This window comes from Falco peregrinus, chromosome 4 (genome assembly GCF_023634155.1).
Source record: "Falco peregrinus isolate bFalPer1 chromosome 4, bFalPer1.pri, whole genome shotgun sequence".
Lineage (NCBI taxonomy): Eukaryota > Metazoa > Chordata > Aves > Falconiformes > Falconidae > Falco > Falco peregrinus.
Window position 1 is genome coordinate 90,296,599 of NC_073724.1, and position 17,468 is coordinate 90,314,066.

Consider the following 17,468-nt stretch of genomic DNA (forward strand, 5'->3'; position numbering starts at 1 on the left):
TCTCATGATGTAATACCCTCTTCATAAAAGTAGCCCTCCAATGCAAACAGGTGATACAAGCTGAGAATGCCAAACAGGATTTAATGGCGATTTTCATGGCAGACACTGTGAAATGTTTTACGGATACCAACAGAAAGGTTTATTGCTGCTCTTTTGTGTAATATATCATCATAAGGTTTTCTAGAAAATTATATACATTGGTTCAGATTAAGAAATTGTTTCTGAGGTATCATTGCATGTTAAAGTGGAGCACTTCATACAATGTAATGTATTAAGTCGATGTCAAATATTTGGGACAGACAGAGAAATATGAACAGTAACAAATACAACTATATGTCAGAAAACATGGAAAAGAACACTGCTTAGGATCTGTACAGTAAATTTCTTACCTATTCCTATGCCGCTTTCTTAAATTCCAGTCTGGCATACCTCACCTGGGTTCAGGCAGGTAGATAATCTGTGCTTATCTTCAAGCCTGTATTTAGTCCTTCCCTGTCCATTGAAATGCGTAAGCATATGTGAAAGTCTCCTGACTGAAGTCCTAGGAAAAAATTGCTATGCATTGGTCCTTTAATGAAGCAGCTGGTCTAGGAGCTTTGCCATCATAAGGATCTCAAGTGGCACAGCCTCGTACTGCTCATCCAAAAAGGAACCGTTTCAATTTCCCAAAGGATTAATTTTCTTGAGGCATGAGCAGAGTGATACTGCTTGAATTTTAATAGAAAAAATAGGCTTTTGAAGATGCTGTCATTGATGCTTACAGATGGACACACCTCAGCATCTCAGAGGTTAAGCTAAGCATCTGGATTAAGTGACCTGAACTGTAATTAAATCATGGAGTAGTCATGTTCCAGAAACCCTTCTTCTCCAGTCTTCTGCTGAGCTTCAGTGATGCCGACCTTGCCAGCCCAGCTCCAAGCACTACTTATTGCACTCCTTGATGCTTCTTTCTAACTATCTGAAACTGGAAGCCTGTCTCTCAGTCTCTTGCTGGTTTTCTGCTTGCTGTGCGCTTTGCAATGCCTTGTGCTAGTTTGCCTTAGGGTTAAATGTCTCTATTCTGGGAAATGACACTGTATTATGACATGTGGCATCTAACACAAGGCTGAAGAGATAGCCAGGATCCCCTAACCCTCTGGGAACATGAAGTCTTGTGGAATTATGTTGACATAACATAGCACTGGGTTGCATTCACTTTTCCAGCCGGGAAGTTTTCTTTTTAGAAGAATTAAAGTGAGGACCTTTAAGCACTGCAAGGGGATGGGATTGCTACCTGTGGAGGAATAAGGATAGTTTTGTGGGGTGTTTGGGCTGGAGGCAAGGCTGCTTGCCAGGGAATGAGACCGCTCTGCGGTGGGGTGATGAGGGGACAGCCGGCTCTTCTACTTTGGGGGTGCTGACACTATACCCCATGACAGTGTCTGAGCCAGAGCTGCAGCCTGAAGGCTGTGGTCCAAGGGACTGAGGACCATTCTCAGGATCATGCATCACCATGACCACAATCAAAATCTCTCCCAGATGAAGCGATTTGAATGTGGCTGTAACCACTGGATGAGAAGAGAGCAGTAAACTAGAGGCATTTTAGTGGAAATAAAAATGCTTCCCAACATCACCACTGTTATTTCTGCCTTTCCCTAGAGGACCTGAGGCCAAATATTTGTGTAGCTGTGGAGTCAGTCTCTTGATTGTGTGCGAGCTGGCCAAAAGCAGCCTCTAACTACACAGCCCTTTTCCAACACGCTCCTGCTTGACAAGTTAGTCCCCCGGCCAGCTTGGTTAGTGCTTCTCTGATCAGAGGCAACTGCCACTGAGTCTTTTAACATGCAATTATACTTTGAAAGGTCACTCTGTGAAAATGGTTCCATGAAGCTTCGTGCTTATTGACTGCCTTCCCTGGGCAATTTGCTTAGTTTACATGTAATGAATAAATGCTGTTCTTGGCTGCTGCCCAGCCCAACAGGTCTGAAAACAAAGCTGTGTCAGCTTTCTGCCAGGGCATTATCACTAAAACTAAAGGTTGTTCCATAAAAAACCTCTTGACCTTAGCCTAGGAGTGTATTTTTCCTGTCACATTTGCATTTGGGCACTTTGCCGTAATCCTCCTTATCAGCGTCCTCCATTTCTTCTCGTTTTCAGCTGCTGATGAACTCCACCACTGCTTGTATCTGAGCTAGATTTTGGTGCCATTTTGTACCACTGTCAATTTTCACCTGCAGCGTAGCTCCCAGCTTAACTGTGATGGTTCAGACCTGTCTCTAGAACTGGCTGTTGTGTCCACTTAAGGCACTGAGGAGAAGAAAATGGGGTTTGTCATGTTAGACAGTATATCAGCCTTGTAGATGGCTGCAATCTATAGGGTTAATTTAGCCCCGGGATGGGCAGCACCCATGAGCTCACTCACCATGGGCTAAGCGAGTGACTTAACCTGGTAAAGCAGTAGGACTGTCACCTCAGGATGGCTTCTGATGCTTGTGCTGGCTCACCTGTAGTCAGATCCCAGGTGTAACAGCAATGCAGTATAAATGTAACTGCTTTTCAGATCTAAGGCTCGAAAGGATCATTCTGATTTTGTGGCTTTATGGTGCAGATGGGGTTTCTGCAGCAAGCCTGCACCTGGAAAATATCACAAGTATGTAGAAAAGCTACACTGTGGCTACACAGAAAAGCAGTCATGTCAGTCGCTGAGGAACCGAGAGCCAAAATGTGGCTCATTTGACCTGATATCCCTCAAGTCTGAATGGGAAGTGCAACCATCACTGCACAGGGAAACTCCCCGAGTCAAGTAAGGCTTTCACTTAGGTAGCAACTTGAGTGAAGACAAGTGTGTTTTGCAGGAAAAAAATGCTCTGTTTGTCTCTGGATGGGAGAATCTCTGAAGTTAAGGCTTATATTCAAAGACTTCTCAGTATTTGGGTCTGTGCTGTTTGGAGTTTCTCCCTATGCGCAGCAATGGGCCCTCCAGGACAGACACCTCCATGGTGCTTCTGTGCTGGTGTCAGTAACCTGGACACCTGCACAGCTGGTGACTCAGCTCTGGTTCCTCCAGGTTTCCAGCTGAGATAAGAAGAGCAATCAGGAGGCATAAGTGAAATACAATCCAGCACAGACAGTATGATTAAGTGCTCGCCCTCAATGTGCTAAGGACATATCTCGTGCAGAAATGTTTTTTCAACGTGACTTCTCAGTGTTTACATAACCACAAGCCAACATATGTCAGTCCTGCATAACAGGCTATAAGGCCATAACCCACAGCCTGGCTGTCACCATTAGCCGGTACAGACATACACTGCTGGAGGGCCCAGGTTTAATCTCTGCTGGTTTTCAACACGGGAGTTATCACACGCAGTCGCTGTACAACAGCAATAACAATTTACAGGCTGTCAGGAATGCAGCCAGCCCTCCTCAGACCCGGGGCTGTCCCTGTCCTCTGCCAACCCAGCAGAGGAGCGGCGTGGAGGCTAACCCACAGGAGAATGGATAAATCTCTTTGGCAGCTCTCACACTGGTCACACTGTTCAGTCGATATTAATACTCTTTTTTTGCAGTCCTGGTTAAGTATTTCTTTGTGAAAACTCTGGTAGTGACAGAGCAGGGGCTGTGACATGCTGAAGTTCAACTGTCTCTGCCTACTGGAAATCCTTTTCCAAGGACATGACACAAGAAACTGCTGCCCAGAGGCAACAGCAATATATCTCTGCTTCACTCGGGACTCCCTTAGCTAATTTTTTTTTTAGTTCAGCAGTTCTTTGAGTAATCAGGGTAGCCCTGAGACTGTGACTCTTCTGGATATCTTCTTCCACATCTCAGTAAGGGAAAAGCACAGGCACCACCTGAAGCTTATTTTGAGTAATGATCCCTTTCAGTATCAGCTGCTACTTTTGAAGATGTTATCAGCCCTAAAAGGCCTCACTGCATTATTATTTTATGTTAGTATATTATGTGATTGTTCATTTATATTACTATAATTCCCAGAGGCCTTTCTGTGGATCAGGACACTACTGTGGAAGGTGTAGGAGCACTTAGCCTTGTTTTGTAGCCCAATGTCATTGTCAGGAGCCAGAGAGGAACCTGTATCCTGAAAAAAGAGCCATTTGACGGACATATGAATGGACTAATGTTTGTGTGCATGATCTTGCTTTAATTCTCAAAGCTAAGGGAGGGACTGAAATTGATTTTGGCTGCCATTGGACTGAACATCTCTAGAACTGGTGGCATCCAGTTCTGTGGTCCAGCCATTTGCCACGGAAAGACCCAGACTGGTGCCTGTGGATGTGTCTAGTGCTCCTGCTGTGAAAGGCAGAAGCAAAGATGGAGGGCTTGCCTGCATCCCTGGCATGCACACACACCGATGAGCCTCGCTGAGCCTCAACAGAGCCTCACTGTCTCATGCCTGAAAACCACCTAAAAGTCAACACTAGTAAATTCTCAGGAAAAAGTCTCAAAGTCATCAAAGACCTCAAGTCGGCTGCCTGACAGCTGTTATCTTCAATAGTTGAAGCAGTGATTGTAACATGAAGAAAATGTATATATAGGTTGTGCCTGTGACTCTGAATTGACACTGGACGGGAAGGAGATGTAGTGCCCTCCCCACAGTCTGCTGGCCAGGCAGTCCAGTCTGAAAAGAAAGATTCTTTCCAGACTTGTTTCTTACACAACAGTGTTTTCTTTACTTTTTAAAGTGATCTTCTTTAGTAGAGACAGGAAGAATCTCAGAGTTTTTGAACTCAAGCCAGTAGGACCTGACTGGCAGTGAAATGACTTTTGCTATGCAGACATCCAGTCTGCAGCAATAAGGAAGGTACTTTTAAGATCACCTGAAAAATCTGCCCCAAATCTCATGTTTGCATTTGAATAAGTTTATCTCTTTGTCTAAAAGCTCTGATTTTTTCAGCCTGCACCGCATGGATGTTGAAGCAGTTCATCACTGTTGCCATGAAAGTTCAAAGCCATTTATCTTCAATAAGGTTACTTGATGCAATTTCTAACAGCAAGAACCCCTCAGTCCTGGGGCTTTCTACAAGATTAAGTGATGTATTCAGATAGGCAATGTCTCAGGAGGATTTTCAGTACCTGGAAGATATAAAGCTCATTCTAGTCAAACGACAACAGGCTTTGCAATTGGTGTTTCCCATTTGCCTCCTGCTAAGGTTTGTTAAGCTCTTTTTTGGAGCCTGGCATCCCTTTGTGAAACTACTGTGAGAACAGCCATCTTTGCAATGGATGTTAGTCCTCATCCTTCTCTTGAAGATGATCATTGCCTGCTAATCCTTCACATGCATGTTCTGGAGGGGCAGAGCCCAAAGGGGGATAAAAAAGCTATGCATTAGTCTATTTCCTTTGCAAAGAGAGAAAGAATGAGTGATCATAGTCCTAACCAAGGGTATGAGCTACAGGTTTAATTTGATGTTTTGCCAAAGATTTTTTTGGGTGGTTTTCAGCAAATACTCTCCTACCTTGGTGGGAGCTATTCAGGTGAAAGACAACAAAACTGTCAGGTGCCAGGGCTTGGAGGAACCACTAGCAGCTGCAGGTAGCTGGGTACCCACCAAAACCAGAGGAGCTGTGGGGCAGGATATGGGCTGGGTGTCTGCACTCACTATGCAGCATCAGGGCCATCTGCATGCAGACCCATAGCACCAAGGGCTGGTCCTCTCATCTACACTGCTCCCAAGACAAGGCTCCCAGCAGACAAGAGACCATTTTGCTGGGTGGAAGGTGCTGATGTGAAGAGACACATCTCTGCACAGAGCCTCAGCTCCCCTCTGGTTTGCTACTCTCAGAAGGTCTGATCATTTTCCTGACAGCCCCTGCTGTGACCTCACTCCTAGTGGTTTCTGTTGAGTAATGTTTCTGTCCGGAGGTTGAGCTCTGCCCTCAGTTGCAAGTGTACGCCTCCAGAGCCTGCAGGCACTGCCTTACACTACCCTGCTGTGAAACCCTCTCGTTTTCTGCAGGGTCATCTCTGTAGAAGATGAATCATCTTATGTGAATAGTTCTGGTGATGGTACATGTGGCAATCTTTGTTTTCCGCCCTTCACTCAGATGGTGTGAGCATGCACAGTTAATTGGATTTTAAAAAAAAGGATTAAAAACTCACGCTTGTGTCTGAACAGTTCAGAAGCTGCAGCTCCTCCATGTGAGAAGGTGTTTCTGATCCACTTGGAGCAGAATTGCATCTCTGAATCTGTTCTGACAGACTCTTCTCCAATGAAAGTGTTTTTCAGGTGTGTTACAAGCTAGAAAAGCAGACAAATCACCTACACTACAGTATCGTCAATCAGGTTTCATTCCTTTGATGCCCAAAAGCAGTATGCAGAAATTTATTGTAAACTATTAATTTTGTTATAAGCCTTTCATTGTCTGGAATTTACCATCCCTCCTTTCTTCAGTAGCTCACTGGCCTGTATTCATAAAGGGTGGTATGAAACGGAGGATGTGATATCAGAGTCCAGTGGGAAGAGGACTATTGTCCTACTTCTCAGCAAGCCCTCTGTCTGGCACTGGCACAGCAAGATCCTTTGTCATCTTCAAGATGATGAGACTCGGGAAGCTTCAGCTGATTTATAGAGAGTCATGGATATATGATGTGAGCTTAATTCATAATGGGATTGAGCTGAAAGCACTAATGCTGTTTTACTGCAGGTCTGACATTAACATTCACACTGTGTCTGATGGATAGTGCAGAAGAACCAAAGCAAGTTTTCTAGTGGGTCTGGTAGCAATCCATCTGGCTTAGCCTGATGAAACTATTGTTGCAATTTACTGATCAAGGCACAATTAAATCCATCCATGAATACAGATATGTAAAAACTCTAAAAAAAGGGTCCATCATTTTGCCTATGTAAAAAAAAAAAAAAACAACAAAAAACCCCCAACAAACTAAAGAAGCAGCATTGTAGATAGGAAAAGAGAATTTTGCAACAGCTGTATAGCAATTTTGCCAGACCTCACTTTCTCCTGCACCAAATGAAGGGTATTTCCATATTTCAAAGAGATGTAAGGCAGTGTTCTTCACAATTTTGAAGGAATTTGGAGTCACTGGGTTCAATACATTATAGATGCAAAATACTAGAGTACAAAGTTAATTCTAGAAGTCCCAATTTCAGCCGAAGTTTGGGAAGCAAAGCGACAGCTGCCTTTCAACCATGAGTAGAAAGCTATAAAAAGTGCTATATTATGGGTACTGAAAGACTGCGCATAAACTGAATTTCATTGTTGATCCTATTGGCCAGATTTTAGGATTTATGTCCCACCATGCAGAATATTTGCTTCACCTTTGCTTTATGGCAGCAAAGTGTTGCTCATAGGCTTTGAATTACAATAGAATTAGAATGTCTTCCATGGTAGCAAGTCCTTAAATATACCCCTTAACATTTGAGTTTTACGTTGAGATGCTTATGAAGGCTGGATTTAGGCACCCATATCTCCTTTCTCCCCAAAATGTGTCCTCCTTTTTCATACTAGAAGTCTTACTGGGCATATTTTCATCAGTATTCTAACATATCTGGATTTCCAAAATCCCTGCCAGAGCTGGTGCTTTGCAGCTGTGGAGAGAGGCGAGCAAGGAGGTTACTTGGTTGGCTGCAAAGAGCAGCAACAGCAGTTTAGACAATGGCTCCTAAGAGGCAAAAGTGGGAGGAAGCAAGAAACACCACGAGCTCTGTTGAAGGGTGAAATCCAGGTTGAGAGCTTGAGAACAGGCTGAGAAGGGTGACCACAAGATGAGGGGGAGGACTGGGAAGGAAATGGAAAGGCTGAACTGTTGGTGTTGTCATGAGAAAGCTGTGGGAGAAGGACACAGGGGATGTGAGGAGGTCCATGTCAGGGAGGTCGCATTTCCACTGTGCCTCCTGCCCCATTGAAACCAGAAAACCAAGGTGCTGGCAAGGGATGGAGATGCCCATCCCAGAGAGCTGTTGTTGTCAAACTCATCCTGCTAGAAATACACTGGTCCTTTGGTGAGGGGCATGCCCTAAAATACTGACAGTGCATTCTTCATTTCAGTAGCTATTTCAAGAGCAAAAGCTGCCAGGTAGCAAGAAGTAAATAGTCTGGAACAAATGAATACCCAAGGAATATCCCTCCCTCTAGAACTGGTTGGGATCAGGCAACAAATGCAGCATTACGTTAGGTCTGCACCACAGGGTACAAAGAGCTCAGGCAGTTTAAGCTAGAGGAACTGTTTTTATTGGGGTTTTATTGCTTTATTTTTGGTTTTAATTCAGCAGTAGAATATTTGCCGGAGGAGCTGGAGAAGCCAGTTTCAGTCCACAAAAACGCCAATGATTTATTTATTGCTATCATTTAGGGAAAGGGCAGCAGTAGCTGGTTCTGAATATTTAACATCTCAGGGAAAAAAAGCAAGCCACTCTGAAGCCTGTGTGTTCCAGTGAAACACTGCAAAGCAGCGTGCCCCCCCATCCCCAAAAATTCAGAGGTGGGAGAGCTGTGAAAGTATGCCCCAGCACACTCTTACAGGGACTGAGCCTTCTTCAGAGCTCAGCTTGTGTGGTCACAAAAAGCCTGTTGAAGGGACCCTAGCTCCTCTCTGAGCAGTGACCTGCTATGGCAGCAGGTAAGGAGGCGAGGTACAACTGCAACTCAGAAGGCACTACCTGCACAGCATTCATCTCAGGAAAACTGTGATTTGTTTTACTTCACGCATCATTTGTAACAATTCCCAGGAGAGCAGCAGGTGGGAGAGATCAGCATCAGTGTTTTTGCCTACCCAAAGCCAGCTACAGCAAGACGCCTTTTGAAAAGCTGAAGGACTGTTCTAGCTTGCTTCCCCTCCTTCCTTAGTTTTCCAAGGGACTCAAGCAATGAGCCTCAGTCTCTCCAGCTACTAACTGACCCAACCCGCCAGATGTTTCTCAAACGAGCATTCAGGAGCAGCCAGGCCACAGCCACACGCGGGCAGATGGGAAAATGGGAAAAGACAATTTCCCATGCTTCTCGTGTGTCACACTCGCTGTAGAGCCCTCTCTTTCCACACGTCACCTACTGTGGTGGGATTTCACTGCTGTTGTTGGCTATGGAGGAAACGTGCCTGACTGCAGATGGGACCGAGTGTCCGGAGATGGCCAGCAGCTGCCTCTGACTCTCCCCAAGAATCCATCCAAGGTAGAAGCTCTTAGAGAAGCCTGTGCCTTCACGTGGCCATTGCTGTCTGTGAAACACCCTCAGCAGAAGGAAGGGACCATCATCACCCCCAAGTGTATGGAAGAAAAAAATTTAGGTTTGTCGTTTGTTTTTTTTAAAGGATAACATTTCAAATCTCACAGCCAATTTGCAAAAAGATATTCCGGCTGCATTGCTTTAAATCAATATTTAGCAGCACACAACACATTGTGGGTCTAAGGGGCCCAGAATTCAATAGCAAGATCAGTGTACAAGTTAGGACTGTCCTGATGTTTTATTTTTATTTTGTGAAAGTCTCCTTTTGAATGCTTAAGGAAATAGGAGCTAAAACTGTGAATGCCCGATGGCTGGCTGTGATTATATCCATCCTGGCTCCAGACCATCTAGCAAGTCCTTCACTGCCCGTCATGATACAAGAGTGAGATTTAACCATGCTCACAGTGACCACCCACTAGCTGTCATCTCTGATTTAATGCAGGATGAGGTTTTCCAGGCCCTGTCTTAGCAGAGGTGGTGACTTTGTCTTTTGCAGCTTTCACTGGCTGGTAAGGGAAGTTTCCTCGGAAGTTGAAGGGAGATGCAAGCTCCCTGGGGCTTGGTTGTGAACCACAGTGTAAGGGTTAAATCACTGTTGCTGGTATGGAAACCTGGGTGCTCTTTTCCCTTAGTGGAATACCTTACCTTTTACCAGGCATAGGGGCCTCCTCTAATTACCAGGCAATTAGGCAAACAATGAAGAAAACACATTTGCATAGCATGCTCAGGCAGAAGGTTTCTGTGAGTCACCCTGGGTGCACTTTCCAGGAGAAAGTGTTGTTTCCAGTGTTGCTGAAGGCAACAATAAATTGATTAGCCTCTTTAAAATTTCTCATAAAATTGTATTAACAAAACAGTAAATACATTACACAGAGACCGGAACCACAGGATGTTTACATAACGCCCACTGTGGACGAGTGCTAAATACCATAAAAGACCTGGGACCCACCCACCCCACCCCCAAAAAGTCCACAAGTCCTGGCTCTCAGAAGGCAGAAAGAGCACCATTGTTGTTCCTGGTCCTCTTCCTCTTCCCCCTCATATTTCAGCTTCAGCATTGTGAACTTTGCTGGTGGTTATTGCAATTCCTATTGCTAGGCTTCCATTGTCAGAAAAGAGCTGAGCCAGGGAAGTGTTCAGCACAAGGCAATCTCCATCTGAAATGACAGAGTCAACACACTCCAGTACCGACCTGGGGGTCGCCTCCCATTTGAGGCGCCTCTGGTTCCTGTTGAGCTCCAGCCGGTAGGTGAAGTTGTCAGCTTGGGTCGGCGTGCCGATCAGCATCATCGTGGCGAAGAACTGAGGGTGGCCTTCATACTTCTCCTGCTTCCTGAGGACCAGCAAAAACTGGTGGCCAAGGCAAGAGTGCATGATGATCCAGTCCGTGGGTGCAGGCAGGTGCATGTCTGTGGCCAGGAAGACAATCTCTGCCCCCTGAAGGATGTTGATGCGATGGGTCTGCCTCAGGTGGGACACCACCACCTCCAGGTGCCCTTCCCATGGGCAGGAGAAAAGCGGGCATGTGCAGGGAACCAGCTGAGGGTCATGCACTGCTTCATGGTGATGGCAGGGAGAAAGGATGCCTTGCTCCGCAGATGTCTGTGCAGCTGCGCAGCGGGTCGGTGCATACTACAAGAAGAGAGAAATTACACGTGATAGCAGGTGGATCAGGAACCTGTGCAGATCTTCAAGGTGCAGCCCCCGCAGGCATCAGTCACCTAACATACCGCCTAAAACAGCACCAGTGGGAACATCAGGAGCTCAGCACTCCAGAGATCAGGGGCAATTCCAGACCTGAAATCTGCACAGCAAAAGGTGCTGGCAGTAGCCTTGTTCTCCAGGGGAAGAGAGAAACGGTTTGAGCCATGATAAGTCACTTCAAATGAAAGTGATGTATGTGTTTAGAGAGCGGGGGGAAAAATCTGATTAAAAGGAAAAAAAAGCCCAACAAAGCAAGGACAGCATGGGGCGTTTTATATAGTTAAGGCTCTTGCAGCTCAGAACAAGAAAATGAAATATGTATGGCTTTATTATTCTTTAATGAAACACACTGGCAAATACAGGCGTTTCTCCTGAAACAATATGCTTTATAACACCCATAATTTGTGAAACAAAAGTCAGTTTTTATAGTATACGATGCCTTCAGTTGTGTTTATTTCTTGTCAATGTATTTGTGCTTAATTGATGTGCTTGCCTCCATGAATCTTAAATGGCTTTCAGAGGTGGATGGATGGCAAATATAGGGCACGTAAATTTGGATTAAGGTAGGGCAGCCAGCTAAAAAGGCAGCAGCTCTGGCAGCAGGATTCCATGTGAGGAGTAGGAAGCAAACCACTCTGCCTCTGTCAAGTGGATATTGTTGAAGAGAAATGAGTGAGTCTTATTCAACTAAAAGTGTATCCACATGTAATGCTATTCAGGAAGAGTAATGGCTTTCTGCAATAACTCTGTACATAGACAAACCCTAAGGCACAGGCATGTCGGTTGTGATTCATCCTTCCCAATTTTAAGCATTTACTCCAGCCTCCCAGGATGGAAACCCTGTTACCTTGGACTGCCTCTGCAGTCAATAGAGTGAGGCCACCCTTCCCAGTGGCAGATTCAGATCTTAGCTGGAGTAATCCACCTCCTAAAGGTGATGCTGGCTGCGGCCAGAGTGACTGAGATCCAGCCTGTCTAGCTGTATCTAAATTTTAGATGCTTAAACACAGGAAGACATTGCCTCTCTCTGAACTCCTCTGGAGATGCTTATAAAGAGTACAAGAATTAAGAGTACATACATATATACATACATTTTGCTTTAACATATGTTTTAGGAAGATTTATGTAATTCCTTAAATACTGCCCAATGTCTGCTCATTTTAACACATGAACATATGTACCCGAAATTATAGGAACAACAGTATGGTTCTAACATCTAACAGTTGTTCTCCATGCCACATCCAAGTCATAGCAAATCTGGGTTTTCTTCAGCTGTTTTTGAGCAGAGACTTGTCTTAACCAGGGGCAAGCATAAACCTGTATAATAGGTGCGGGATATGCTGCAGATGGCTCGCTGTCTCATCTCTCTGTGGGTACTGTGATGCCTTTATTACACCCTTGATGTGAGCGTAAGCATTCTTACTGTAAGCAGTTTTTCCTTAATGTTTCCTTAATGTTCCAGTAGTACCAGAACTTGTACTTTTGCTTTCCAGGATGTTTTTGGAAGGCAAATCTCTTGGGTCAACTGTCCTAACTCTCAGGTGATGAGGGATTCCTTGCCAATCCAGGATGACAACGTCTTGGATCTCCATTCTTATTGTGTCAGTAGCTGCCAAGGGATGTGTTGAGCAGAGCAAGGTTGTGATTGCTGCTGCTGTGAAATTCATGGTTCTTCCCAAAGCACTGGGTGTCAAAGGGAGCTGTTTCTTCCTCCTGACATTTGATACGAAGAATAATTGCCTATTTAAGCCCGGCTATTGAACCTTGGCAACTTTTTCTTTGGAGAATTATTGCTGTGATAGTACTGTTCTACTTTTTCCTTCCTCATATTTTATTTGTTTTGCTGTATAAAATCCAAGAATATAAACTTTCCAAGAAGATAATGAATTGAGGACAGATAAATGACTATCATTGTCTGGAAAATAAAACAGGTCATTATAAACTAATTGAGGTTTGTGGCTTTAGTTCCCTGCTTATCACGGTGGGATTGCTGGTTCGCACTTAATTCTACATTAATTTTTGCATCCCATTAGGATGAAAGTTATGGTTAAATTAAACTCTTTTTGGTGAAGGAGGCTACTGCAATGGCGGATCATAAAAGCCTTTTAAAAAAATCCCTGAAATGCTAATTGCCTCATAAAATGAATTCTAATCTCCCAATCTAATACAGTGGGTGTGAGCAATTACTTTCTCTCACCAAACTGTTAATGCAACATCAGTGATTATACTAATTAAAACTAATGAACTCATACTCGCATGCTGATAAACCTCTCAACCACTCGACAAGTTCCAGCCTTCTATCAGTTTTATTTAACTCCTCTTTAGGAAGATGAATCTTAAATTAACCTCTTGAATAACATTCAAAATTAGGTTTTGAAATGTGAAGCTTTATAGACTGTGTATAATTCTTCTCCAAAGATTACCAGAGTCAGAGAACCAGTTCTACTGAGGATGTAATTGAATTTAGAAATGCATTCTCCTAATTTGATGAGCATGGAGAGCAATGGTAGCTCATCCATCTAAACTGTATCCAAGGTAAGGAAATACAAATATCTCAAAAAATCAATTTGTGACAAGCACAGTTCTATGGCTCAGGAACTGGAAAAATAAATTACAATGAGCAATTCATTAGATCTTCTTTGCTTCATTTGTGATATTTTGTGTGTGTGTGTGTGTGCAGATAATTGAGATTTCCCTTTCACAACTCACATTTTTGAAACATTTCCATGAATCATTTCAGCAAAGTATTTTTGATCTGACTTTGTTCAGTTCAGATTTATTGAAAACTCTGGAAAAACAGCACAAACCACATGATCTATTTTTATTCTCTGACTGGGTAAGTCAAAATCTGGTTTCTGAATTATTCAGCATTCCTGTTTCTAAATTATAAATTTTTGAATATTCTGAAATATCTTAAAAATTTCCTGTCTTTGTGAAGAAAAGTCTCACAGAAAACTATTATTTTACTTTTATTTTTGAGGTATGAGTGTAACTGTTGGGGTGCCTGTCCCCTTGTTGGTCTTTCATATGGCTGTGAATGGAACCTCTAAAACTGAAATGCAAAATGGGCATAAAATGGTCACCTTGAGAGCATTTAAAAGCTTGAATAAATATTTATGAACTTTTTTTCCCATGTTTAATCTGCTCCAGTATTTACTTTCCATCATTTATTGCCTGATTACCTAGTTAAATAAGGTTTATTATATTTTTGTGTCAGTCCAGTATTATTTTCAATTACCTTTCAGCCTGTTGGACAGTTTCAGTCAAATTTAACTGTGTGATAGAAGTCTCAAAGGCTTTAATCTTCAACCGGTTTTGTGAGAAAAGGCAGCGCGGTAGAGAAGTATGACCCTTCTGCATCTCCAGGGAGCAACAGCTTGCCCCGTGTGCAATGTTACATTGTCAGATAGGAAAGAACCTAAACAACGGCAGTTTGAACCCACATGTACTGTAGACACTAGAGAACCCACATGAGACAGTGTCTTTATGAACAGGAGAAAAGGCTTCAGCCAGAGTGCTCCTCATTAGATGTGAGATAATCCCACCACGAGACACCAAACCGCAGGACACCAGGCTCTGCCGCTCACAGAAAAATTTCTTTTTAATGATGCAGCTTATTACAGTGTAATTCTTTTAAAGAACAAGTCATTTGGCAAAAAAGTAATTTATAAACACATCATGCTTTTCTTACAGGAAAAAATAAAAAGGGTTATATTTGGACTTGGAACACAGGGTTCCTGGGTCCTGCCCCAGCTTTTCTACAGACTTTCTGCTAAAAATGCAACAAACCACTCTAGGTGTGACTCATCTGTTCTACCTTTGACGTCGGAGGAGTAGGTGGCTAACTCTGAAGAACATCAGCTCCTTTTACAGCCTATGCAGAGCCCTGGAGTGCGATTCACTTGAAAGAAATGAGAGAAGGAGTAACCTAAAAGATACTAAGGAACTGCCCCTGGACACCACTTTCTACATGCAGCCAGGACCAAATCCATCCTCAGGGCAGGCCCACAGAGGTTTTACTGGTTTCTAGACAAGAAGCAGGAGGGTACCCCTATCTTAGTCAGGAGAGAGTTGTACCTTCTCCAGCTGGAGACAAAGCAGTCCATGGAGAAAGAAATGGATGCCTGTTCATCTGAGGGTGTAAATCTGTGGCTCCCTACCACCATTACACTCTGGTCACCAGTGGCTTGATCCAGGGGAAGGTCAAAGGGTAGATCCAAGAGGTAGAGATCTCCAAGAGGTAGACATGAGCATGTCTCTGAGTCTGCAGCTGCAAAGCTGAGGCACCCATCCAGGAGAGAGGGCTTTGGGATTGCTCCTCATGCTCTGAGGGAACTTTTGTATTTTAACTAGCAAAGACTTTAGGTCAGCTATGGTAAAAATAGTGGAAACAGAGACAGCAACCCACACCGCACCCCTGCTGGCTGAGCTCTGGGCCCTGTGGGGTGCTGGCACCAGCTACACCACGATCCCTCAACCTCTGCTTCTCTGCTGCACATGGGCACAGCTTCTAACAGCAGAGCAAAGGTGGCTGCTGCCCTGAGTAGCCAAATGCTTTGCAATTCAGGTCCTAACTTGCAAATGAGAGTTTGCTCCCTGCAAACACCTCAGGGTGAGGGAGTGTTCAATCCAGTTCTCCCACCCCATGGGACAGGATCCAGACACTGATGATCTGGAGTAAAAGGAGGACGAGTAGCACCGTTGCATTGTAGAAGAATAAATGTTGCTAAGGTCTTCAGAGCAAAGGTTAAAAGTCACCTTTCTGCACTGTCCAGTATTTCCCAGTGTTATACTGGGAGCCTGGATGCCTTATTCATACTTTTACTTACAGTAATGCACATGATGTGCAAAAAACCAGCCTGTGAACGGTGCCAGCATGTGCTGAGAATATCCCAAAGAGTGAGGACAAGGACTCATTCGCTGCCCAGTCAATAAAGGTTTTTGACAGCAAAGCAGGTGCTGCAAATAGTCATCCTTTTCCAGACATTTCACACCTGTGCAACTGCATTCTACCCACTGATCACACACAACTGTGCAAACACCCATCAATTCACCTATGGGCTGGGCTGTTTCCTTGGGGAAGTCAGTGATGTAGTCTGAAGGTCATCATGGTGGGTCTTCTGAGTAGGATCACTCAGAAACCAGCAGAGATGAAAATAAAGCCATCAGACACAACAGCCAACCTGAACAGCAGACAGTGCTCCTCTCTCTCCACCCCCGTCCAGCTTTAGCACACCCTGAGACATTGCAACCTAGTCCTCTTCCAGGGAGGGAACCCATATCTTCTCCTTCCGTGGGTCCCAGCTCTTCCTTCCTTAGCCACATCTTTCTTGGCTGGATTACAGGAGGCTTGGTAGGAGCCGTGTATGTTCATGGAAGCTGTCACCTTACGTGGGAGCCAGGGTTTCAAAGGGGCTGTGCTCACACCCCTGCCACAAGCCCGTCACTTCTGCTAATGCTGCTTCCTGCTATGGCTCACCTCTGTCTGAGATCCAGTTTCCTTTTGTGTACAACTTTGTAAAGCCTATATTCTCCAGGGTAACATCTGATTCAGACTGACTTATTATATTAAATTATATATACACTTATATAAACACACATACACATATTTATACAGGGACACATAATGCTTACAGGTCTGTTTTGAATGTTTCTTAGAACAATGCAGTGGGGAAAACCATATTTTTGTGCTGGTTAAACCATTCTGGTGCCTTTTTTATTTAAAAAATGGTGGGATATGGAGGGATGGAAGCCCGTGAATTTTGATAATGAGCTTATTTTTGCTATCATTGTGAAAACAGTGCCAAATTTGAGACTGCATTTTTTTTAAACTGCCTCTAAGAATAATTCACTTTGTCATGTATTTTTTTCTCCGATGAAGCTCCTTGCTGTGGCTGTCTCTATGGATCACAGGCATCTGTTGGCTGATATCTATGACGCTGAGCTAAAGTACAACAGTAGTATTATTTCTCAGTTTAGGGTCAAGGAATTTAGGCTTGGGGAGATTAAAGATCTGAGTGCATTGACCATATTTTATTGCCCAGCTTCTATCACATACCCCCTGATTTTTCATAGGAAAATTGCCTCCTAGAGCACTTGATATTTTCAAAATCCATTAACCTCACATGCAGCTACAAGTGCTTGAACTATCTGCAGATCGGGTCTAAGATTTTAGGTTGAGCATCCCAGGGGCAGAGATCGACTGACTAGAAGCCACCCATGAGAGGCTTGCTGTAAATGACTCCAGTTTCACAAAGTGCTTTCCAGGCAGAGACATGAGTGCAGTCCAGCTCTCCAGGGCCATGTGGTCTTCCTCCTAGCTACAGGACCTCCTTGCTAACATGCCATCACTTATCTCCTCCACCACCCTACCTATGACAAGGGAAAACAAGGGATGCAGTCAGCCTGTAGGCAGGTGGGAAACCACCTGGAAACGTGCTGTGAAAACTTGGTGGATTTTTGGCTTTGACCTAAAGATTTTCTCAGGCAAGGAGGGACCCAAGTCTGCAGCTGGTGAGATGCTTTGAGTGAGAGCTCCATGGCAACTTCCAGGGTTTCTATTGAAACAAATTGGTATTTTCTTTGCC

The 17,468-nt window shown here is 44.1% G+C and overlaps 1 protein-coding gene across 1 annotated transcript in view; it reads right to left on the reverse strand.

Annotated features, from left to right (window-relative positions):
- Window positions 1-10,150: 10,150 nt before the first annotated feature.
- The window catches only part of SIAH3 (siah E3 ubiquitin protein ligase family member 3), a 47,760-nt gene continuing 40,442 nt past the window's right edge, over window positions 10,151-17,468 (reverse strand). Inside the window, exon 2 of the mRNA XM_005240257.3 lies at window positions 10,151-10,809. Coding sequence (XP_005240314.1) covers window positions 10,216-10,809 — 594 coding nt within the window. The 3' untranslated portion in view covers window positions 10,151-10,215. The remainder of the gene's footprint in view (window positions 10,810-17,468) is intronic.